The 24,054-nt window shown below is 40.3% G+C and overlaps 3 protein-coding genes across 9 annotated transcripts in view; 2 read left to right on the top strand and 1 right to left on the bottom strand.

The window, feature by feature from the left end:
- The window catches only part of CUNH1orf210 (chromosome unknown C1orf210 homolog), a 332,402-nt gene that overhangs the window by 17,917 nt on the left and 290,431 nt on the right, over window positions 1-24,054 (top strand). The gene's annotated exons all lie outside the window — the stretch shown is intronic.
- Window positions 880-23,344, bottom strand: CFAP57 (cilia and flagella associated protein 57). 6 transcript variants are annotated; one of them, XM_061345097.1, is made up of 22 exons: window positions 23,116-23,344; window positions 22,731-23,047; window positions 20,996-21,282; window positions 20,653-20,824; window positions 19,546-19,698; window positions 18,300-18,439; window positions 17,438-17,603; window positions 16,937-17,050; window positions 16,225-16,437; window positions 15,449-15,622; window positions 14,871-15,032; window positions 14,234-14,389; window positions 12,047-12,140; window positions 10,960-11,150; window positions 9,614-9,787; window positions 8,721-8,879; window positions 8,128-8,271; window positions 6,898-7,014; window positions 5,829-5,963; window positions 5,602-5,745; window positions 1,823-1,949; window positions 880-1,532 (listed from the first exon to the last, which is right to left on the bottom strand). In XM_061345097.1, the coding sequence occupies exons 1-22, from the start codon at window positions 23,270-23,272 to the stop codon at window positions 1,321-1,323; spliced, it is 3,708 nt and encodes a 1,235-aa protein (XP_061201081.1). In that variant the 5' UTR covers window positions 23,273-23,344; the 3' UTR covers window positions 880-1,320. The 6 variants fall into 6 exon arrangements, with proteins under 6 accessions (XP_061201081.1, XP_061201084.1, XP_061201083.1 ...); XM_061345100.1 differs by lacking the exon at window positions 23,116-23,344 and having other exon boundaries at window positions 22,491-22,866; XM_061345099.1 differs by lacking the exons at window positions 22,731-23,047; window positions 23,116-23,344 and adding an exon at window positions 21,615-22,117.
- The window catches only part of EBNA1BP2 (EBNA1 binding protein 2), a 491,427-nt gene continuing 490,682 nt past the window's right edge, over window positions 23,310-24,054 (top strand). For both annotated transcript variants that reach the window (XR_009724171.1, XM_061345112.1), the window contains exons 1-3: window positions 23,310-23,461; window positions 23,571-23,654; window positions 23,888-24,045. Coding sequence is in view for 1 of the 2 variants with exons in the window: in XM_061345112.1 (XP_061201096.1) it covers window positions 23,393-23,461; window positions 23,571-23,654; window positions 23,888-24,045 (311 nt within the window). In the remaining variant the exon portion in view is untranslated. The remainder of the gene's footprint in view (window positions 23,462-23,570; window positions 23,655-23,887; window positions 24,046-24,054) is intronic.

Raw genomic sequence — 24,054 nt, forward strand, 5'->3', positions numbered from 1 at the left:
AATTTAAGAGGGAACTCGTTTCTAAAATATTTGTTAATTACATTAATTATATCCTCTTTCTGTACAGGAAGTATCAAGATGATTATATGGGGAGGGGAGGAGGAAGAAAGGGTGCTAAGTTAGCACATCAACAGACCAATTCCATTGTAATTTATTCCTTTTGTTCCTGTGAAACCCGTGCTCCATACCAGTTACAGCTGCAAAATTAAAAAAGTAAGACTAAAGAAACTTAATTCCACATTCTTGGCCAAAGCACTCAGCTGAAGTCTCCCAGATCATAGGAGCTTGTGGAGCTATCTATCTGTTTTGCCACGGTGTTAGCCTAGAAAGGAGTCTAGTACCGCTAATGGTAATACAGCTTATGTGTTATCCAGCATTCGACACCAGCATCTTCTGTTTAACATAGAAAGCACTCATCACTTCTTTACAATTCAGATTAGGAAGGGGAAACAGCAATGTACTGGCTCTTAGAATACCATATAGTTCCATATGGTATTATAACAATATATGGTATTTATTGAGTTTAAGCTCAATCAGTAGCTTAAAATTCTGACGTATGTGCACTATTCCTCAGTGAGACAGTGTGTTGTGCACTGACAACAAAGGATGAAAAAAATACTTTTCTCCTCCCATTATTAAATAACTGATTCCCTGCCTTTTGCTATACATGAGTACTTTGTAGGGTGACTTTTTAGAAGGATTTCACAGAAAAACCAAACTAAAGGGATTGCAGATGCTGGGAAGAAGACAAGCAAAGATTAATTTATCAAAGTTATGGAAGAGTTGTGACGCAGGGTTTGGACTTTATTCTAGATTTCAGAGTCTGAAACTGCTGCCTTTTTGTCCTGATGAAATGACATCTGACATCTGTCAGCTGACATCTGTCTTAAGTGTGGGCAGTTCTTTGTATGGACATAAGCAAATCAATACTGGAAAATAAAAGGCTGATACTGAGTTTTTCAGCACAGTGACAGCAAATTAGAATTCTAGCAGAAAAGTTTTACAGAGTTTGATCAGCTCTTCTGAACTAGGACACATTATTTCTCAAGAGGAAGGTGCACACCTCTTCTAGCATGAAGGCTCAAAGATCAGTTTTGCACTAATACAAATTTATTCTTTGGCTACTTGGCCTTATGGAAAGGGAAGGTTCCAGGAAAGTAGAAGGGGAAGGAGTGAAGTTGTTGCCTTGTGTTCAGAGCAGTGAGTGATGCACGAATGCTTCTAGTGGAAAGAGTATAGAATCATGGAAGTCTAATCTATGCTGCTGCATTTCTGATCTTGCCAGCATGATACAATAATGTAAGACATCCTTGAGATAGATCACTGTTGCTGTGTCTTGTGACTTCCTTCCAGATTCAGCTCAGGAAGATTTCCGGCTAGGAGGGGCTGAACTGCAGGGCTTTGCCCCTTCTCCTGGATTTGGTTTCGCAGGTATTGAATTTCTAGCTGCTGCATTTCTATGATTTTCTCATTTTCCTTTTCTGCATTCAACCTCAGGACAGCTGGGCTGGGCAGCGGTTCACTGGGGAGAGCTAGAAGATAAAATCAGAGAGAACGTGACAGAGTAACAAAGGTCCAGCTTGCAGGATTCTTCGGCATGAACAAGGAAATGCATCTTTCAGGGCTGAAGGAGTAGAGCTATATACCTATATATATACTGTATTATATACACTATACCTATACTACATACAGGTTGTAAAATATAACAGGTTTCACCAAGCAAACAAGCTTGGAGAGCGTAAGAGAACTGTTCACCCAGGACAAAAAGGGTTTCTGGAATGAGTATTGACAACATGGAAAACATACAAGAAGCACTATTCACCTGTGTCTTGAACTGCTTCTCTTTTCTTGGTTAATTTTAGTGTTGACTTGAGGTGGTGTAGCTGGGTGAGGGCTGCCTTCAGTTCTTGCCGCAAGTCATTAATTTCCTTAATCAGACTCACGTTTTCCTGCAAAACCAATACTTCCTATGAGGGAAAGCACAGGTACTATCTGGCTCAGCAATATGTATCTTCATATCATTAAGAAGGCCACTGGACAGTATAGAATCAGTATCACAAGCAGAAAGTAAAGGGCAATCAGGACACTACACATTTCAGATAAGGCCACAGTAGATTTGATGCAAAACATTACAGTATTTAAACCATATTAGCTAAATAAACTAATATTTGTTTTGCTTTCCTAACTGCAGCTGCACTGCAAGGTACCCTGTTCCTTTCAAGTTTCATAGGAAAGCTCAGGTCCCTTCCTGGATTGATCCAATTAATTCAGAAATAATAGCAGGAATTTCCATTTCTCCCTCCAGCATTTATTAGTTTGCTTTTCATTTGCCACTATGTGTCTGTTCACTTTTAAATTACCTGTATCTCCTTACTGATCTTCAAAGCCCTCTTCATTAGTTCTGACAGATATCACTTTCCAATATCCCTTCCAAATTATTAAGAAATATATAAAGCATATAGAGACTTGAGGTATCTTCTGCTAACATGCTGTTATGAGGAAGGGTTAGCTACGTATTAATCTTTTGTTCTTTTTTTGATGATTTTCAACCCATAAAAGTTCAATTCTCTAATTATTATTTTTTTAATAGCCTACCACAAAGCATCTTGCTGAAGGAGTTCTGAAAGTACAAGTGAGTGTACTTTATCCATTGTTGCAACAGATTCAAAGACTTCAGCAGAACCAGTATGGGCTAGTGCTAGTGCAGGATGATAAAAATGTTGCTCGTGATTCAGACAGAGGAGCACAAGTAACTAAATGATTCTTCTCTGAATTCAAGAGAAGTGGAACTGTATATTTGCCTCTTACAAAGACACTGAAATACCTTATCACATCAACAGCTAGTGCAAATGTTGAACACCTGCCATTATACTTGACCCAAGAATAGCAATGCCTTCAGCTACCTGTGGTGGGGTTTTATAAGTTTTGGAACACAGCATGATTCCAACCCATGGAATTTCATCGTAAGTGGCAATATTTTAAAAAGATAAATGGCCAAAGGCATGCTTTGGATAGCTCACATAATGCCAGTCTCAAGTAATAGGGAGCCCACTAAACCAAGGAGATAAGAACAAGGATTAATGGCATTTTCCTATGGAAAAAAGTGTATTCAAACCTTGATCTTTTTAAATGAGAATTTTGGTTTATAGAGATAATTATGTTGCCATAAAAGATTTACACAAGGCATATAATTTGGTTCCTTTCGGTATACTTACGAAGTATTGGCACCACACAACTGAAAACTGGCGAGTAACAAAGTACAACACTTATAGCAATTATCTAGGTATAGATGTACCCAACGAGTTCAAGTTGGCAGCAACAACTTAAGGTGCATGTGTGTGGCAAGATACTCAATACTTCACACTAAGACAAGTACACCAACTGTGCTTTAGTTTCCCCTCAGCTGAAAGTCACTGGAGGAAGATCGTGGGATGTGTTAAGGTCTGAACTTGTTGGGCAAGAACAGTTGCTCTTGCAGTGGTTGTGTGGGACTCTAAATGCAGCTCAGGCAGCCTATTCTGAAACCATAGTATTTTGTTGACTCTGAATTGTTTAATTCAGGTCTTTAAACATAGATGAAATTTGACTGTTATGTGTTTATCCCAGAGCTTGATCCTGAAAAGTGCATGTGAAAAGACTGATTTCCAAGAATCAGTCAAGGTAATTTTCTTGTGACCAGCTTTCAGGGTTAGCATTTCTGTTTATGTGTACTTTAGTCACGAACAACTTCGTAAGTTCATTCCAAGTGGTTGCATGCTGCTATCAAATTAAGATCTTCCTTTTCATCTGTTAGACAGCATAATGCAAAGTATCTTGTATGAAGCAGCCTGAGCTACATAGAAATGTCTTGTTTGGTTTTCTGGGTGCTAAAAGGCTGTGGTTGACACTGATCATAAATGCAAGAAAGATGAGGCCGTCAGGTACGACTGCTTATGATGTCTGGATGCAATCTACAGCCTAGGAAGTCCCTACAGTGCTGACTATCAGAGACAGGGAGAACATACTACAGAAAAGACCGTCCTATTTTACGTGCTTCAGCTCAAGCAGAGTTACTTCGAGGTTATTCAGTGTGTCTGTTCTTATGTATCCAAGTAACCAAAGAAGCCATTACAAATACAGAAGGCTGGAGGGAAAACTAATAGCCTAACAACAAGCAACTTGCCAATTGGTAAGACTAATTAAAGTTATCTTGACAGTTTTAATCATTCGCTGCAGCAGTCACTAGTGGAATGTACCTATGAGTAGTCACTCAAAGAGGAAAGCACAGCTCTGAAAATGTAAGCACAACTGACAAATAATAGAAATACGGTGCTAGACGGCCATTGGAATGTCATTTACTTTTTCAAAGCAAGTCCTGCCAGAAGTTTGTCTTAGCTAGTCTTAAAAACCCCCTGAGAAGGACTGGAAGACCATGATAATTCCTCCTGGCTGTAAAGTCTCATTAATCTACTAGACTTCAGAGATCTGCTTTTCCTTTGAAGAAACCAGGCAAGTTAGAACCTTTGATATCTTCATCTTCCAGATGTTTTATTAATTCAGTTTTAATCATCATTTTATGTTAGGCTTACTGATCCAAGACATCAAGTATTATCATTCTGAGCACCATCTGTCACCCTGTTCCAGCAAGGAAATTCTTCAGGTTATTTTCTGAAGCCACTTCCTTTTGTGCTAAAACATCTAACTCACAGAAGGAATAAAAAAAACTTAAAACAAGGCCAGGGAAGAAGGTTGGTGCTGCCTAGACCTGGGGAAACACTACAAATACATGCAAAAAGCAGATGACTTAGGAGGGAACTGGGGTCTAATGATTCTGAGGAAGCAAAATAAAGTAACAATGAAGAAAGTGCTAGTGAGGGGAAAAGGAAATGCTGACTGAGCAGAAGGAGATCATGGTAAGAAGAGACTGTAAAAAGCTGTCCTCCTATGATGTTTGGTGTGGGGCTTTGGATCCTCTCACTCCAAAGGAAAACAAATTGCATCTTTGACCCTAGCAGTCACAAGTTTACCTTGTCTTTTAAAGAACAAAGTTTCTGAGCAAGAGATCTTCATACGAATAGGCATGTTCATCAAATGGCTCTGAATTTCCTTGCAAACCTTGATGTGCAAAGCAGAAAGTTCTGAATTCAGACCAGCAGGTGTGGGACTATGAGGCCAAAGAAGTATTTTTCAAAGGCAAAAATTACCTCCTAAACACTAACACGTAGCAAGTTCAGCTTGGCACTCAGACAGCTACCAACTGACTATAAGGGGAATTCTAAATACTGTTGGAAATAAATTGCTTAAAAAATATCCAGGCAGCAGAGATTCTCCATCACCTTTTATATCGGGGAGTGGGAGGTAAACAAAAGGTATTCATGAAACACAGGCAATTTCTGACTTCAGAAATCTTGCTCTTTATGTCCAGAAAACTATAGTACTTGAGTAGCTCAATGAACATTATCATTGAATGGAAGCGCTTGAAAAACTTAGGAATTTCTTGTGAGGAAGCAAATCAAAACTGTTTCAAAGTCCTAAGAAACCATAGTAGTAAGGCTTCTAAAGTATCTTCAGTGCAGCTGCTTCATTTTCCCCTCTCCATATCACAAGGAAAAGGCTTATTACCTGCATAATGTGCATGTAAGCACCTTGGTGAGTTTCCTGATTCTTCACCAACTTCTTTTTTAAAGCTGCCAAATTCCTCTCGAGATACTCTTGCTGTCTCATGCACTCGGGCTGCAAATCTTTTTGTGCCGTTTCAATCTCCTCCTGAGGGGGCACAGCATATTGTCTTAGTGATTACACTACCAGAGAAATTCATCTGCAAGGAGAAGGTGAAGGTCCCTACTCACCAAGTCTGATTCTTGCACGTACTTGGTGTAGAGCTCACGGATCCCATTCTTCAGCTTTTTTGGTTCCTGAATTAAGCCCGCACAGTTATGAAGGTCTGCTTTAAATCGTTTGATGATAGCTTCCATATTTTGCTTCTGCAAGAATGATGTAGGTACATTCTTATTTGGCTCATCAGAGCACTCCATTATGTGCAATTTTCTAGGAAGTCTAATAGAGCTGGTGAAAGCTCTCATTTTACTTCCACTTGAAAAAAAAAAGTCATTAAAATAACAACTGGGGATATAAGCACTACATTTTGAATAGCACTGATAAGTTTTAGCAGTAATAATAATCCAAGATACTTGCATTACGTAATGTAAGTGCCAGCATCAATAGATCTCATCTGATAACCAGTGGCTGACTATCATGCATGCTATCCCTTCACTGACCTGTCCAAAACAACCTACATTCTTATTAAGAAACAACACAGAAACAATTAATAAGAGAATTAAAGGCACTAAACACCTATCAGACACATGTACAACTTGATGATTTCACATCAAGTTTGCCTTCTCCTTCTCACTTGGTTTCAACCTGCTTCCTCAGTCCTGCACTGCCTGTTAAACTCCTTCCCCTTCACTTTCATTATGTCTGATGTGTTTGTTGTCAAAGAGGAGGGCTCCTTATCTCCCCCATTAATATGCCCACCATTCATTTCATCCTACTAATACCTACATAAGTGATAGGTAGTAGCCTATGTGCTCCTCCTGTTTAGACCAAGTGTTCCCATGTTTCAAGCTTGGGCAGGAAAGGGCAGTGTGTTAAACATTTGCCTCATGGCTCTGTTAAACCCTGGAGAATATGTATTGATTGAACAAACTGACACATCATTAACAGGATTTTTTAAACTTCAACTTTCTAATCTGGTTGCAGGCTTGAAAGTTTTCTTTGTCCCCACTGACTAGAGACTCTCCTGGTCCTTGGACACAATACCCCTGAAGTACCTGTTTGCTCAGATTAATGCTTCTGCAGTGTTCTGTCCCCACAAACTTCATTATGTAGGACCTGCACAGTGGTTGTACCCCATACCTTCTGCCTCTCCCTATGCATCTCATTATCAGTTGCCTTCAGTTTCTGTTGCAGTTGCGTGACGTTCAGCTTCAGCTGTGTGCTCTCCTTGTGGAATCGTTCCAGCTCGCCCTCCGTCTGAAAGGAAGCAGGAGGAGGAAATCAGGACTAAAAGGAGACGTGAAAAAACAACACAAAACAGGAAAACCAGGGACTGGAAACAGGATTGAGGGAGTAGATCTCCCTTCAGGCTGAATTACAACATAAAAAAGTAAATTTTGGAACAACACTGCCCTCTGTCAGAACATACAGGAAAACACAAAAAAGGATATTTAACTCCCCTTTGAGTAACATTTAGGGGATGGGATGCCCCTTTGTTTCTTTGCGCTGAACTGGAGCTTTGCTGTTCCATCTGAATAAAAACGTTTGCCTGAGATGGAAATTAACAGTCAATGCTGGAAAGAGTAAGTGCAACGATTGGAACCACCTGATACTGAAAAAAAACAAATGCACCGAAAAGCTGTGTGTACTTACATAAAACACAGGGGGAAAATAGTAATAAGGGTACTTGCATAAGATGGTGACTAGAATAGAGAACAGGGCTTTCATCATGCTAGTCTGATGTACATAAAAATTGTTCATTAGTTTGTATTTTATTTAAAAGGCTTTTGTTCTGAATAAACAGTTTTATGAAAACAAGTAAGTCACTGATTAGCTGATCTAAAGCTACATCTATGGAGAGGTCACAGTAAGTTTCTATAATAAATAAGTTGCTTCAACGAATTTGCTGTAAGCTAAGTATGAATACATGCAATTTTTCCATGTATCAGCTGATGAACTGTCATTTGTTCATGTGCCTAACCCCTAAATAGAGTTACGTTTGCATAAATCTGCAACTTTTCCGAGTAAAGCTCAGTCTCTCTTCCTCCATATCAGTAAACCAGGGACTATCTTGCAAACTCTACCAGGTATGTGGACAGGATCTATTTTTTAAGCTAAACTGATATTACTTGGAGCCTGGAATTAAATACTGAACCAGGAGTTTAAATAACTGTCTTGATCACTGGTAGCATGTGGTAGAAAATTAAATATCAGCTATTGTGCACAAAGATTTTTATTAGCTGCAAAGATACTGAATCAATACTGTGTATCCTTGAAAGAAGTCAAGGAACAAAGAGGATAGAATCTTCCATGGGACTTGTATTCAGACAAAGGACTTAGTAGCAAAGGCCAAATGAGAGTGCTACTCACCTCATAGATCTGCTTCTTCATTATTTTAACATCATTTCCACGTGCCTCTATTAGCTTCTTCAACTCCGCTATTCTGTGATCCAGTACAGACTTGCACTTTTCCACTTCCTCGTTTTTCTTTTTTAGATCATATATATGCTTCTCCTGGGAGAAATAGGTACAGATGTGAATCAGACACAGCATCTCAAACAGACCAGCAGGACTAGGCACAAATATGGTAGAGGCAAGACCAGCAGTCACAGATCTAGTGGAAAGCTGAACTTCAGTTGCTATCCATACAGATTGGGTGAGAAGGGAGGAGCAAATAATGCAGAGAGCCATCTACAGATCCCAGAACAGGGCATGACAAACTCATCCTGAACTTGAGCTTCCCAAGAAAGTCTTAGAATGTTAGTTAAAAACTAAAATCCCAAACTAAAGATCACAAATTCTTTAAAACTGCTAAAAACTAAAATCCCAAACTAAAGATCGCAAATTCTTTCAAACTGTTTCCAGTCATGTGATACTGCCACAAGATGATACTATCAAAATAAATACCTGTATTAAATTAAGCGAGGGTGATTTTGATCTCAGACAATTGTCCAGTTTCTCACCTTGTCTTGGATAGTGTCAGTTCTCTCTTGAATCTCTTTCTTCATTGACAAGATGTCATCTTCCAGTGACTTAGTGAAGCGTTGCAGCTTCTGCTGTGCCAATTTCATTTCCTCAATGCACCTGTTCCGCTCCTTGAGCTCTTTCTGTAGGCTGTTCAACTAGAGAGGCAAACAAGTAAGAACTCCAAAGAACAGTCTGCAAAACCTGTGCAAAACTGAGCCAACCTACTCTGTACGATACCTTGTAGACAGTGTGAGACAAAAGACAGCTAAAAAATTATGATCTGATGAAGGAGCATCACATCACTTAAATACCTGTAACTCAAAAGGGAGCTGAGTATTTGTATTTGCATTTTCTGTGTATTCTGACAGAATACTCACTGCACTACAAGGAATCAAGGCATTTGCATCCAGGACAAGAAGGGTATGGTTATTATACCCAAGCATCAGCTTCAAATAGCGCTCAAACCATGGAAAATTAATTGAAGGTGATCACTTGTCATACATCTCTAAAGGTTTCAAAAGTACATGAGAAACGTGCTTAGTCCATAGCTCTTGGGTACCCTCAAAATCCCTGCCTCAGTACTAAGATCTGTGAAGCCAAGAAATTCAGAACCAAGGAATGGTGTTGATCAGACTGTAAGGACACATGAAGAAACTCCTGCTGTCTAGAAGACAATGGAACTGAAGGCGATACGATAAGCACACAGCTTCCTCTACCCAGATATTCTAAACATACAATCTGATACATGAAGGGGCTACTGTTCTCGTATAAAATGCCATGTATTTACAGATTAAATGAACAGACTAATTTGACATGTCATTCATCACATTCAGTCCTTGGCTATAAGTCTCCTAGTGCAGGTCTGATCCTATCACAGAATAAGAAATACCCTTTTATTCATGACTCCAATTTCTCCTTTCAGTTGCATGTTGGACTCCTTTTCTTGCCGGAGTTGTCGCTCATACTTAATTTTGATTTCCATGATTTCTTGGTCTTCATCTTCATAAATTTGTTTCTTAATTTCTTCATGTGCTCGAAGCTGCTGCTTCATATCCTCCTCTGTCTGCAGTTAGGGAAAACAAACATTAGAGAAGACAATGAAGAAGGACAAAGAAGAGGAGGGTGCTTTATCTGTAACTGTGTTTCTCCTGGGAGGATCTATATTTTGTGGGTTTGTCAATTGCAGCAGTATCATTTAAAGTAACTTCTTAGGGGATTAAAGTAACTTTAAAAACTGCTGTGAAAAACATAAGAAAGATTATCCTTAAAAAAAAAAGAAAGAAAAAAAGAAAAAAAAAAGAAAAAAAGAGAAAAAAAGAATAATTCATTCTTAAGGCTTGGATGATTCAAGGTAGGACCCTGGCCCAAACACTAACACCAACAAACTTATTCTGGCTGCAGAAAATGCAAATATGGGTAACATTAGAGAATATCTTTTAAAATTGCTGCTTCTGATGCATTAGGTCAAATAACCACTCAGGTTTGTATCGGTCTCTGTATGCTTCTCACAGTCATTCCTCACATTCTTTCCAAATTGTTATTGCAACATAGGGCTGCAAACAGAATGTTCATAGAGCTTATTGACTTTAGATACATAGGTATCAGTTATCCAGCTGCCCTTTGTCAAGCCAAGTCTTTGACCTCAATGTGCAGGAGTTTTTGAAGTACTCAGGGTATTTCTCTTTATCCCCCAGATTAAGCCAGCAAGAACCTCAGGGACTTGGGAATGGAATTCACCATCTTAGAAATGTTATCTCTTCACCAGAACAAGGTGACTGAATCTTTCTTTCATCAATTGGACAGAGCCTTGGGTGACGTGGTTTAGTGGGAGGTGTCCCTGCCCATGGCAGGGGGGTTAGAACAAGATGATCTTAAGGTCCTTTCCAACCCTAACTATTCTATGATTCCATGATTCTATAATTACAGTAAATGTATCATCTAGCCCACATCATTAAACAGGAGTTCTGGGATCTAGGAGAAAAAGAGGTGAAGCTGAGAATTCCCAAGGATATCAATCTTAACATGTTACTTACTCAAGGTATGAAGTGAGAGAAGTTGGTAACTCAGATGGCTTTTCCTTATTAATATTCTACCTGTCAACATACTTCCCCAGGGTTACAGGTAGATCAGGATTTGCATGGAAGGACCCCACCTCTGCTGTCTTAGTGAACATTTTATCTTTGGAGTTGGAGATAAACTTGGTTAAGAACTCAAACTGCAAATCAAGATTCTGACCTCTTTCAGCAGAACAGATTTCTCATTAAGTTTTTCCTCATAGTATTCTGTTAGTTCCTTCACAGCCTTGCTTTTGCTTTCTTCCAAGCTGTGTAGTTGTTTCTCATATTCCTCCTGCATCTTTTGGGATTTCTCATGCAGCTCCTGGTATTTCTCATTTTCCATTAAGAGTTTCTGATTACTGTCAGATTCTGGTAACAGAAAACATACAGAATGGATAAAACGAATAGAAAAGAGGTGTGTCCTACCCTTCTACAGTCATCAGTGTCTTATTCTGTACTATCTTTTTGGCAGCTGGTTACAATAAGTTACACTAGATGCACTTCATCACTTTCTTCTTCAGATATACAGGGATTTTAGACTCTCTGGACATATAAAATTTTACATCAGGAAACCATCTCTTGAGTTTCCTGCTCTTCCTTTAACTTGCTACTTCACTAAGAATTCCTGTTCCAAAGCTACCATCCACTTTTCTTTGTTGTATTTCTGAATATCCTGCTATATCCCGCTGAATGATGGTTTGTTCCAGCTTTAACAAGTCTCAAACCTATACCAAGGTCTCCCACTCTGCTATTACAACAAATTAGTAACAGCTAGTTTGAGCATTCCCTTGAGATAACAGCCGTGACAGAGCTGTATAAGCACAACTGCTACAGAGTACAAGTAGGAAATGGACTCAGTTTTGGGTGGACTTGCTTTATCATACTCATTTGCAGTACTTCTGTCTTATATTGTTTATGAATCTAAGGTCCAGGTATTTCCATGTTGTGTGCACTGTATATTAGCCTCTTTGCTGAACTATATAACTTCACTATCCTTGCACAGTCAGCTATAAAATAAATGAAGAAATTACTAATCTCAAAACTCAAACATCTAAGATACAGTGCCCATGTGCATGTTCTCATCATGGTCATGTGTGTGTTCAGACAAATGCAGTTTAGACAAATGTTTGGTCTGTAATACCTATATGACATTCATGCATTTTTCCTTGTCCTTGTACTCTAGTAATCCCTCCCTGCCACATTACTTGCTATGAGTCTAACGACTTCCTCCAGATTCTAGTTACAAACACTTGTTACAGTATGACCTAGCTTTTGCATCTCCCTGGCCTGTTTATCCATCAGTTCAGACACTTGCAACTGGTGTTGTCTCTCCTGGTTTTCTTTGTCTGTCTGTAAATTCTGGGGAAAAAAAAAAAAGACAAATACATTTTAATTTGAAACTAGGCAAAGCAGTGTCCAAATCAGTTGTGCTCTTGCCTATGTTGGGGAATACATACACAAAAGAAGTTATGTTTGAAATCTCTTGCCAAAATTCAGATGCCACATATCACTAAGCCAAGTCTTCCCAGAGATTAGTTTGTTATGGCAAGTTAGAAAACTATGGAAAGCTAAGGGGAAGTAGAAAATGGAGTTCATATAATTGAGGGTACTGTACGATCCTAATCTAAGAAAAGTTTGTGAGCTACAAAAGCCTCCACTTTCTTGTGTGTGCCTGCTTGAAAAGAATTTGCAGTTCCACAAATTGTTGTTCAGATATTAAAGTTCAGGCTGCTTCCTGCCTCATTTGAAGCAATCTTGAGGGCCTAAACCACTGTCATTTGCACAGAATGACACATACCTAAGCAAAAGAAAGTTTTGAATGCCATTTGCTTGGAATGTCCGATTACCACTACAAATGACTTAATCTTCTAAGAAATCACAAAGAACTGGAACAAAAAAACAGGTGAGAAATTTCCCAGGGAAGTTGAGAATTGTACCATAGGTACAATTTTTTCACTTTCTTCTCATAGCAACTCTGTGGGCCTTGTATAAGCAGAAATACTTCATTTGCCTGCTGGCCACAACGAGAAAGGTTAGCCCCAAGCCTGTCATTCAGTTTAATCTTAACAAGTACTGATACTTGGATGGAAAGTACAACTTGCCTGCCTAGAAAACTTTTATTCACCTTCAAACTCATTTGCTTGCAGGCTTATAATCAACAAGCCTAAAGAAGTTTCAGTGTAGCTGAGATTGTTATAACTCTATGACAAGACATGAAGAACAACAGAACAGAAAACCAGCACAGATAAAAGACAGTTAGAGAATCTATAAGAAGTGAAAAGGTTTTATTGTAAAAGGTAAAGCTGTACAAAAATGAGGAGAAATAGAAAGGTTAAAACTCAGGTTACTTAAATGCAAAAACTACAATGAGAAAAGCCAAAGAGCCTGAGGAACTACTCGAAAAAAGCAGTAAAATGAATAATTAAACTTCCTAAAAAAAAAATCAAAATCAGAAACCTGCCAGAACATTTGTAAGGCCAAAAGACAAGAAAGGTATAAAAGGAGCACCCGAAAATGACAAGGCCATAAAATAATAAATCTAGTAAGTAACTTGGCAAGCTTTCATACTGGAATCCTTCTTTACGTGGCGTCAAACTCAAATACTGCTTGAAGGGACTATGTAAGACTCAACAAAATAAGCAGTAACAAATCACCAGGATAGGATAATACTCATCCAAAAGCTTGGAAAGAACATGAGGTTGTCAGAATTGAATCATGTGATAGGTAATCTGTCACTTAAGTCATTTTACTGCCAGACAAATTGTACTGCATTACTTGCCTTCTAACTCTAAAAAAGGTCCAGAAATATAGCAAATTACAGGTCAGAAATGTGGTGTGTGCAACAGACAGATGGACAGAATAGAATGAACAGACATACATAAGTAAGACACTGGGAAGAATTATTGTGGCTTTTGCTTTCAGGGAACTCCTGCTTCGTGACCACAGAGAAATCAATAAATACATAAACAGAAGAAATCCAGGGAACATATTTTACTTCTATTTTCAAAAAGCATAGAAGGCATCTCAGCAGATGTTCTCACAAATGTTAAGCAGCCAGGGCACAACAAAGGCGGTATTTAGAAGAATAATTGTAGGATCCTGCAGCAGCTGCAACTTTATATGTGATGGAGCTTTTAAGCCATGGTCCCATTTCTCCTCAAGGGTGATAGAGCTTACTGGTCCTTGCTCCCAGTCAGCATTTATTGCTGGAACTGTTTTTATATAAAGATACTTGTAGGCTCCCTAGGATAACTATTGCATTCTGTTGTACTTACAAGACAGTTGATTCAAAGGTAGCTTCATGCTTTACAAATATCAAGAACATCTGTATTGGAAAGGAATGTGTCATTTTTCAGATGCTTTATGGCATTCATATATATATAATGCAAGCTTGGATACAACCTTTCAGTGAAGGATTTCTTGGTTATTTGGTTCTGCAATATGATTCATACCTGGTGTTTGGTTCTAAGGGAGCTTATTTCCTGAGTGAAATTATCTTCTAATTCCTTTATTTTTTCATTATAGTACATGTCCTTGAGACTAAGCTGGTAATAATTTTCTGTCTGTAGCTCTTTCACACGAATCTGCAGGTCCAGCATTGCCTGACTCTGTTAGAACATGGATAAGAAGACAGTATTAACAGAGAGATTATTTGCCTTTAGCAACAGCTTGTTAAGGATATATTATTTGCATGCATGTATTTATAAAAGACAGCCTTTGCAGAGAATTTACAGACAGACAGACCAAGACAAAGTTCTAGAAGTAAGGTTACTTTGTTGTTTTATAAGATGGTTTATAGAAATGCAGCTTCTGACTTCTCTACTTCATTAAAACTGCCTTCAAGGGATTCAGAAAAGTATTAGAGAAATATCTAAACCTTTCTCCACATTCACTGTTCATACAATGCAGTCTGCATGCTAACAAGCAGCTGCAGCTACTTACTGTAATCTCTTTTATGACGAAAGGCATGCAAGCCCTTTTAAGCAGAAGGCCATATAGGAACAGCTAGTCACAAACATCATGCAAATGTAATTCATAAGCTGTACACTACGAATTCTATGGTTCATGTTCACAAGTTGCTCCACCTACCTTCTCTTTTATATCTGATCTCAGGATCAACACTTCCTCAGCATACTCAGCTTCCTTCTGCCATTTCGCTATCCCACCTCCTTTCTCATATACTTTCCAGATAAATATAGAGCCATCCTCTGAGGCAGTCAACAGAAATTGGTCATCATTTGTTATGGACATCTTAGAATGAAAAGACAACAAAATAATAGCAGAGACAAGGAAGAATAGAGGCAGTTTGATTTTATTCCAAATTTTATTCCCCACCCACATACTCCCTGTCATTTCTATGTCAATTCTATGATTCTACGGTAACTCTATCTTCGTCTTTCCAGAAAGACCTATATTTTAAATTTCACCATCAGAGAAATACCATGTTACGTATCCTGGTGCAAGCCACTTTTTAGCCAACAACAGCTTATCCAGTGACATCTATTTCTAGGTAGAAAACTTCTATGAATGCTGTAATATTCATTCTCCATGTGGAGGCTCAGCCTCAGTTTGAACAGTTTTATTATGCTATGAAATGTGAAGGAGAATCAGTACTAAAGGAGACATGTGCAGCCTGTAGTGCAGGGAAAAGAAATACTTTATGTTACCTTTGTAACAGGACCCGCATGGGCCTGATACTCATTGAAATCCATTGTCAGAGGTAATGGGTACTTTATAGCTCGAATTGTCCCCAGAGAGGTACCAACAAATACCATGTGCCCAGAATGAGAAACAGCTACTGCAGTATAAACAACACCAAAAGCAGGCACTTCATGCTGGATCTGAAAAAAAAAGGGCAAAACAAAACCACCACACAAAAGCCTCACATTACATGAAGTTCCCCAATAGTATTTGATTACCTATTGCATGAGCATTTGTCATACCTCTGCAGCAAATACTGCATTCAAAAGAATCAACATGCCTTTAGGAGTAAAGCCATAACTATCATTAATATTAAGCTTTATAGATAAGCATAATTTCAAGCCAAGTTCCATACATTGATCACTTCTGAAAGATGTAATGGTTATTAAATACCATTTACTACTTTTCTGGACAAAAAAATAATAAATGAATGTAGCCTACAGTAGGAGATGCAATACACTTAGATTTCAGCAAAACTGTAGATATAAGATTGCTAAATTAGTTTGTTAGCAGGATTAGAAGATTTCTAGCTAAATTGGAGTAAATTTATAAAAATACAAAATTACAGCATAATCTCAGGCTTCATGATAAAGAACACAAGAACACAAGAAAAGTGTCAGTAAATATTGCAGCTGTCAAAACCCGACTGATTACTGCTTACCAAATGGATGCTAAGAAAACCAAAGCACTACTACCCTCCCCCCAAAAACTTAGCAAAATCCCAGAGTCCTTGTTAGCTCACCGAAGACTCTGAAATTTCTTTGAGAGTTTGGTCAGATCCAACAGCAAAGATGACTTTGGCATCAGAAGACAGGTCAATGCTGCTGTACCTGCAGGACTTGAGCACACAGTCAGTCTCCCTTTCACCTGTTGACAAGTTCCACTCATACACAGCACCATGTGTGTCACAGGAGATAAATTTAGTATCATCTGCACTCCACTTAACTGAACGTATCTGGCAAAAGCAAAACATACCAAGGAGCCTGATATGTAGGTTACAGACACACAGCGTGGAGTCATTTTACTGGTAAATCCATGACAACTTCATAATTGTATTTCTAAGACTTACTTAAAAAACCCTGGATGTTTCTCAAGTAATTATATTAAAAAAAAAAAAATCAGGAACAACTACTTTATGAACCCACTGCCAGGAAAAAGCTCATTTCAACAGTGAGTAGTACATTTCATTTTTATAATTTATTATTGGGATATTTTTCCTTGTTCAGCTACCTGCCAGTCACTCACTTCCAGTTTCAGAACAGGCTTTTTAGATGTATTTAATACGTGCATACATTGGCTTCTGCTAAAGAAAAATGACTTTTGAATTTCTAATTTTAATTTTTGGGCCCATTTCTGATCCAGAATTGTACTTTACCACTTTACCTTTTCAAAATGCATCTTACCAACTAGTTCATACTTTAATGAGTTGTACTGTATAGGATTTGTTTACTAACCTTCCCACTGTGTCCTTTCAGATTATTAATATTCTCAAAGGTGATGCTGGAATAAATTTCAATCACATTTCCATTAACTGCAGCAAAAAGATGTCCTCTGCTACTGAATGAACACTACAAAAACAACATAACCACCCATTACTGCAGATGCAGGGGATAAAAACATTCATAAATTGAATTCCAATGACATAATCTACAATCAGATTGTTACACAAAAAGAAAACCCCATGATATAATTAGCTCTTAGTGCTTTGTTAATTGGTACTTTTCCCTGTAAAATTCAGTCCTTGAGCATTTCTGAGCTAACTACCCCTTCTGCTGCTTCCTAGGTGCACATTACACATCAGTCTCCAGGCTTATTTTTCAAATTAAACTCCTTTTCTCTATGCTTTGATATCCTAAATCCTACAGTATCTGTTAGAGAGGTTTCTATCTTTTGTTATATTCTTTGCCACTCTGCTTCTTATAACTCCTCTATTTCATTTTTGCATCTCTCCTTACCTGTCTACACTTTATCACAGCAAGCTCCTTGAAAACATGCATGTCCTCATACAGTAGACTTATAAATCGTAGTTTGTCAGAAAATCCAACCAAACAGAAAAGGCCAGTGGGATGAAGTGATACTGTGTATGCTTCCTCCCAGTATTCTTTATACAGCTCCAAAGTGCTGAAAGAGAAAACCACTGTGCAGTATGGAATAGTACATACAAACTCCCTGTGCATGCAGAAGGGGACATTATCTGGCCCAGCAAGGACACCTGCAGCTACAATCTGACTGCCTTGTCTTTGAGGAAATGTGCTGTCATTCAGTTAAGTAATCATCACACAGATGTTACAAGAAACAAAGGCAAATCTGAACTTTCTGGTTCACAGAGAAAGTGTGGAAGGTGCAAGAGCAAATCCTTGTTTACTGCAATATGATTAAGAAGGTAAATGAACCACTGACTGAAAACCTACACATATATCTCTTCTGAGATTTGTTTTTCTCCCCTTCTCCTCCCACAGAACCTTAAAAACTAGAGTCATTTTGCTTAATAACTATGGCTATGAAGCAGGAGATGGGACAGCAGTAACTTAAAGCAAAGTTGAATGAAACATTCCTGAAGATTCTTTCCTCAATACACGTGAGAAGTCTGGCACAAAAATGGCTTGATAGAAAAGGCTTTGGAGTGTTCTGGCACTGGTTTTAAAGGCACTGCATATTCACACACCCCAAATAATGTCAGTAAGACCATTTACATCCCACACCACACAAGAATTTTACCAAAACAACACTCTCATTCATGGGACATTGCTGCTGTTGCCTGCTAAATAAATATACAAAAAAAGCAAAAGGAAGTAATAAACACAAACAACTCTTTACTTTGTCTGGTAATTCCAAATGCGGACAGATCTATCCAGGGAACAAGTGGCAAGAATGGATTTCCAAACACAGATGTCCAGACCAGTAATGGAAGCAGAATGCAATGGGAAAGTCAGATATTTAAAATAAGCAATCTTCTCCTGAGAAGCAATGAAAACATAAAAATTCACAAATATTTCACTACAAGCAGTAAGTCATGTAAGAAATCTATCGTTGCTTTTTGCATGCAGTAGTCAAATAGATTAGAGGAAACCACTTACTACTCCTTTCAGTGCACAGGTCTGAACATAACAATATTGAAAACATAACAATGTTAGAATCAGTTTTAACTTTATAATTAATAATCAAGAAAAATGATGGGGGGGGGGGGAAGATGTAGGCTCCACAGTCCTCATACACTAGTGAGAGCAGAATGTAATTTTAGGTGTCCAAAGAAATGCAAGTTGGATAAATAAATAAAACTGGACCTGCAAGAACTCATTTAAGACCTTCTGGCCAGACATATATTTAAAAACAATCCAGTGCTGAGTGATAAGCATCTTAACCAGGATGTTCACCCTAAAGTGAAGCACCAATAAAATTTTAGGCTACATGCAGAAAAAGGACCCATAACTACAAATCCCCCTCCCGTAAAGACCTTTCCATATGCCTGTACACAGGGTAGGTATTTAACTCCAAGCCAGTCTATTTAGTGATAATACATTTATCTCCTGTCATTTTATTATTTAATTCCTTCAGAGGAGGGAATGTTTTTCATTATGTTTGTCCTTCACAGAGAGGTCTCACTTCTAACTAGGACTTCAATGACTATTATTTTAGAGTCACATGAGATTCCCATGGCTGTTCCAGCATTATCATTGCATTAAAAATTATGCATGTTCCAGTGGAGCATAAACTATAATGTTTAAATTCTCTCTGTTAAAAGCCTCTCTGTTAAAGCTTTGCTTAACTAGTTCAACACTTACTTAACTAGTTCAGCACCCTTAAACAGACTTAACAGCGTCCTCTCTCATTCTGCTGAATAACATCAGGTATACATATGGAGGGATGGTTGAGCAAGGGGCTGCTGAAATACAGCTGTCAGAGAAGCACACAGAACTCATCATATCACGAGCTTTAAAGATTCAGATGCTGTTTGACGGTAGTTATGAGAATGCATTATAGAAAGTGACCCTGAACAGGCTGTGCCATTACAATACCTCTTACTGGCCATTAGGGATGTGGAATGTGATAGGATTGCACTCACCTTCATGAAATCAGTGGTGAGCATAGTAAACACGTAAAGCTGATTCTTATGTGTGTTAACAACCATCGTTTCCTCTGAGGGGCTGAAGCATATGCATATAATGTTTTGTCTGACTGACTTTTTTGGGTCATTGCTGAACTGGTCCTTAGGAAGCTGCAAAAGAAACGCATTCCATGGGGTATTCCAGGTCTCCATGTTTTAGTAGTAAGCATGCACACACACACACACACAAATCCCCCTTTTGCTGTAATGCTACCCTAATAAGTATATACTTAATATCAATGAGAAAACTTAGATATTTAATAGTATCTAACTACTGCAAGGCAGAAAACAGAGGACAAGATAATTTAATTGTATCTATAGCATTACAGGTGAAAAAAGTATCAACAGACATTTCAGCAGTAAACTTAAGCACTGCCTTAAACAAAATTGACAATGGTAGCAGGAAAACATTGAGAAAAAAACTAGCAAGTGTCAGAATGAAAACTGCCTGAAAATTGTGATGTCAGCGTAACAGTTCTTCTCAATGTATCATTCAGGTTGGTAACAGCCTTATTACAGAGTCTTTTACATAGGGAAGATCTAACCTCTGAGGCTCAAAGTATGAAGGCTTGACCAGGCCATCAGAGCTAAATGTTCTTAGCCAGAAGCTGCAAATAAGTCACTGCATACAGCTCACTATAGAACAGTTATAAATCTTACTGGATTACTTAATAGTGCAAAAGCCTCATAAATATCTGAAGAGACAAAAATTTGCCTTGGAAAAAACCTAAGCAGACTAGTTCTGCAAAATTGATGTAGAGTACTTCTTAGCTCCAAGAGTCTCCATGAATAAAAGTTTCTTAAAGTTTTCCTGACGTCTAGCAGCCTCAAAGCAGATTTTAGATGAGGGACCATGCAGAGTTACCTTGCAAAATTCATCTGTCACTGCCTTTCAGTGTGACCTCTGGCAACTCCCTTCCTTTCAATCAGGAGAGTTAGCTAATGTTTAAAACGTAATTAAGAGGTGTGATAAAAATTATCATAAATAATTGAATTGGAAGTAACCCTCCCCTCTAAACAGGCCTCTGCTGCATTATTGCCCAGAAAAGCTTTTTTTCTCCCTACCCAGATTTCTTGACTCTCCTCATAGAGTTCCTTTTCCCTGGTCTTCTCAAACAGCAGAACAATTCCTGGGCTAGATGAACATGCAAATCCTTTGGAATAAGCTGCAATTGCAGATATTTGAGGCAAAGAATGCTGTTGTGAACCATTATCAGCACTGGAGCCAACAGAACAACTGCAAGCAGGAAATGCATAAAGACATAAGAATACCGAAGGACAAACAAAAAAATGCTTATCAGCAGCAATTGAAATATTATTCACAAACTGGACACGAAGGAAATAAGTGAATGCCCTGCAACCAATCTGCATGAACAAGCATGAGATTATGCGTATTTAACAGACTTACCACTCATATTCTGTTGTTGTTGCATCTTCTTCTAATTCCCTGTGTGGTTTTCTGTACTCTACACTTGTCTCCCAGAGCAGATCTCCAGTTTCAAACAAGATAAGTTTGCCTGTGTCAGTACCGCATATAACTTCCTCCTTGGACAGCCAGGTATGGCACAAGTAGTTTTGTGGCATTCCCTTTTCTAAATTCATCTGCTTCAAAGTTCCTTCACTGTACTTAAAAAGTTTAAAAAAGCCATTTCCAGTGAAACAAACCTGTGCATTGTCTTGAGGACTAAAACTCACCTATGGAACAAAAAGAGAGAGAAAATATTTTATACAACTACATTCACAAATAAGCAAATATGATACTTGTCATTAAGACTTTCAATAATAGATACAGGAGGACAAACAAGCGAATAAGTTTCTTAGAAACATACAGGAATTCAGAAAAGAATAAGAAATAACCATCATAACCACATATTGCAGTTTCCCCCCTTTCAGAAGTGTATATCAATTTTACATGATATTACAAATATGTTAACTCTATTAACCTGCTATCTGAATCACAATGCAATACCAAAGGGGAAGCTGTCTCTGACTTTCAGGATTAAATGCCAAAAGTAAGGCAAAAATACCTCTTTACTGCTGATTAGCATGTTTTTTTCTTCCAGTGGCAAGCTTGATGAGAAGTGGGACCATTCATTCCTAAAGGCCAGGAATAAATTATTTCTCACATACCTTGCCCATTATACATATTAATTCACATAATTAGGTGTTTATTGGTAGAAAAAGTGGGATAGCCATCTTAATACCCAACATGAAGGATAACAGCAGTAGCTAGATCTCATTTTTCATGCTTAACGGGACTTCAGACAGTAGTTGTCTTTCAAGTCACTCTCCTCCTCTTAGAAATTGAGTTCATGAAGTCAGTAGTTCGCACAAGCTCTCCGTGTAGCTGTACCCCAGAAAAAGCAGCAGCTGGGGTCCAGCCAACCCAGGTACTGAAAGCCTCTTACCTCCCTGCAAGAAAGATACTAAAAAGCTCACCCAAAGAAGGACACAGGAATTGTTTGAGTGCCATCAGCCTGCTCCTAGGCACTCTTCCTGGGCTACTACTCTGGTCTGCCCATAGAACAGGAAGGAAAAGGTGTGCGAGCATGCAGAGAGCTTTCAAGATGTGTGCTATGCCTGCTGGACACAGACAGTATGTTTAATGAGTGTTTCTGCAGAAAGACAAAGGACATGTTGCACACACACTGGCCAGGTGTACTGGCCCCACGCTGTAGATCTCATGTGATGTAAGAGACAAGGACATGAGAATGTCCATTATGGGTCAAAAGCAAAAATTTATTTAGCCCAGTGTGCTATTGCAGATGCCAAGAAAGGCCACGGAAACGACATAAAATCTACAGTGTGAAGCCCACTCCTTCCTGTCTTGCCCTGGGTAGAAGCCATATGGTCACAGGAAATTGTACTGGGCACGTATGCTGCAGACTGAACTCATATCCTACCCGGCACCCAGTACTTGTTGGACTAAAGTTTGGTCTTTTTATCCAGGTTTTTGAAAGAGTGCAATAGGCTCCCAAAGAACCAGTCAACTGTGAATCAAAACGTTAAACACAAGCCACAGAGACGCTGGCCCAGCTCAATTGCGGAGGTGTTTGCGTGCACCCCCGTGGCAAGGCTGCGGGGATCCGAACGGCCCCGGGGCTGGCAGGGTGTGCTGGAGCCCGTGAGAGCTCCACTGTTACCTGGCAGACGCTGCTGCCCGGGGCCTCGAGGCAGATGGCAGCCATCAGCCGCTGCTTCTTCCAGAGCCAGAAGGTGAGGTGCACCCCGGGGGGGGCCGTGGCTGCAGCCAGGTACTGACAGTCGGGGGAGAAGGCCAGAGACACCGCTATACGCTCCGGCAGCTCGGCGGCAGACAGCGTCCTCCGCCGCGGCACCGGCACCGACGACAGGTCGTAGACCGTCAGCACTGGCTGATCCGCTACCGTCTCTGCGGCGGCCAGGTACCGCCGATCGGGGCTTATGGCCATGGCCTGCATGCCCCGGGTCTTCTCGATGCCTGCGGGGAGGAGAAGGGTCAGGGCGGGCCGGGGCCGGGGCTGGGGCCGGGGTCGGGGTCGGGACCACCTGGGATGAACTTGTGCCACTTCTGCTTGAGGTGGAGCTGGACGCAGCCCGCCCCCACCGCGTGCAGCACGACCTGATCCTCCAAGAAGCAGACGCCGCCGGCGACCCCCGGCCGGCAGCCGAGGACTGCCACGGGCTGAGCCTCCACGGCCGACATGCCGCAGCTTCTGCTGCCGACGCCACTGCCGTCGCCGTAGCAACTGTGGCTCCAGCGCCCCCGGAAGTGGCAGTGGCGGTGCTCGCACGTGGGCGGAAGTGGTAAGGCAGTGGTGGCAGCATGGCGCGGCGTGAGTCCGTCTCTGATTCCGGCTCGGATTCGGAGGACTCTTCTCTCTCGGATTCGGAGGTGAGCCCGCGGTGTCGGGGCCGGGGCGAGGGCCCTGCGATGAGGCCTCCCGTGGCCGCCGCGGTGTAGGGCAGCCCGGCGGCGCGACCTGACGGTGCCCTTCCCACAGCTGCAAGAGGCCTTCTTGAGGGGCGAGCTGAAACCGGGGCTCAACGTAGTGCTCGAGGAGCGGCCGAAGCGGCGCAACGATGCGGTGAGCGGGGCCTGCGGTGCGGGACGGTGCCGGGTGCGGGGCAGAAGAGCCTGCGCCAGTGCTGGGGCCGGGGGTGTTGGGGCAGGGCAGGCCTGGGGGGTGCCAGCCTTGCTGTGGGGATTTGTGCGGAACACCTTGGGGGAGAGTTCCAGGGTGTAACCTGGACATTCTGCCTGGGGTGGGGGGGGGGCTGGTTCTTTGCGGAGGTGTGCAGGGCTGTGCTTCTTTCGCAGGAAGGCCTGAAGCAGTGCCTGTCCGAATTCAGGCAGCATCTGGCTTGGGTGGAAAGGCTAGATGTGACTTTGGGCCAGGTCGTGGACCCCGTTTCACAGAGTGCTTCTAACAAAGACGCTGTTGACCCTGAGAATGATTTTCAGAGAGAAATGAGCTTGTAAGTGTC

The sequence above is a fragment of the Neopsephotus bourkii genome, unplaced genomic scaffold (genome assembly GCF_033783945.1).
Source record: "Neopsephotus bourkii isolate Nb327-2 ecotype Australia unplaced genomic scaffold, CSIRO-AGI_Nbou_v1 NB_234, whole genome shotgun sequence".
In the NCBI taxonomy this organism is placed as follows: domain Eukaryota; kingdom Metazoa; phylum Chordata; class Aves; order Psittaciformes; family Psittacidae; genus Neopsephotus; species Neopsephotus bourkii.

Coding starts and splice junctions, on each gene's coding strand:
- CFAP57 (XM_061345097.1), bottom strand. CDS start 23,272: ATGTCGGCCGTGGAGGCTCAGCCCGTGGCAGTCCTCGGCTGCCGGCCG. Junction 20,825..20,995: donor ACAACAACAGAATATGAGTG/GTAAGTCTGTTA, acceptor TCCTGCTTGCAG/TTGTTCTGTTGGCTCCAGTG. Junction 16,438..16,936: donor TGAAAGGACACAGTGGGAAG/GTTAGTAAACAA, acceptor TGCTTTTGCCAG/ATACGTTCAGTTAAGTGGAG.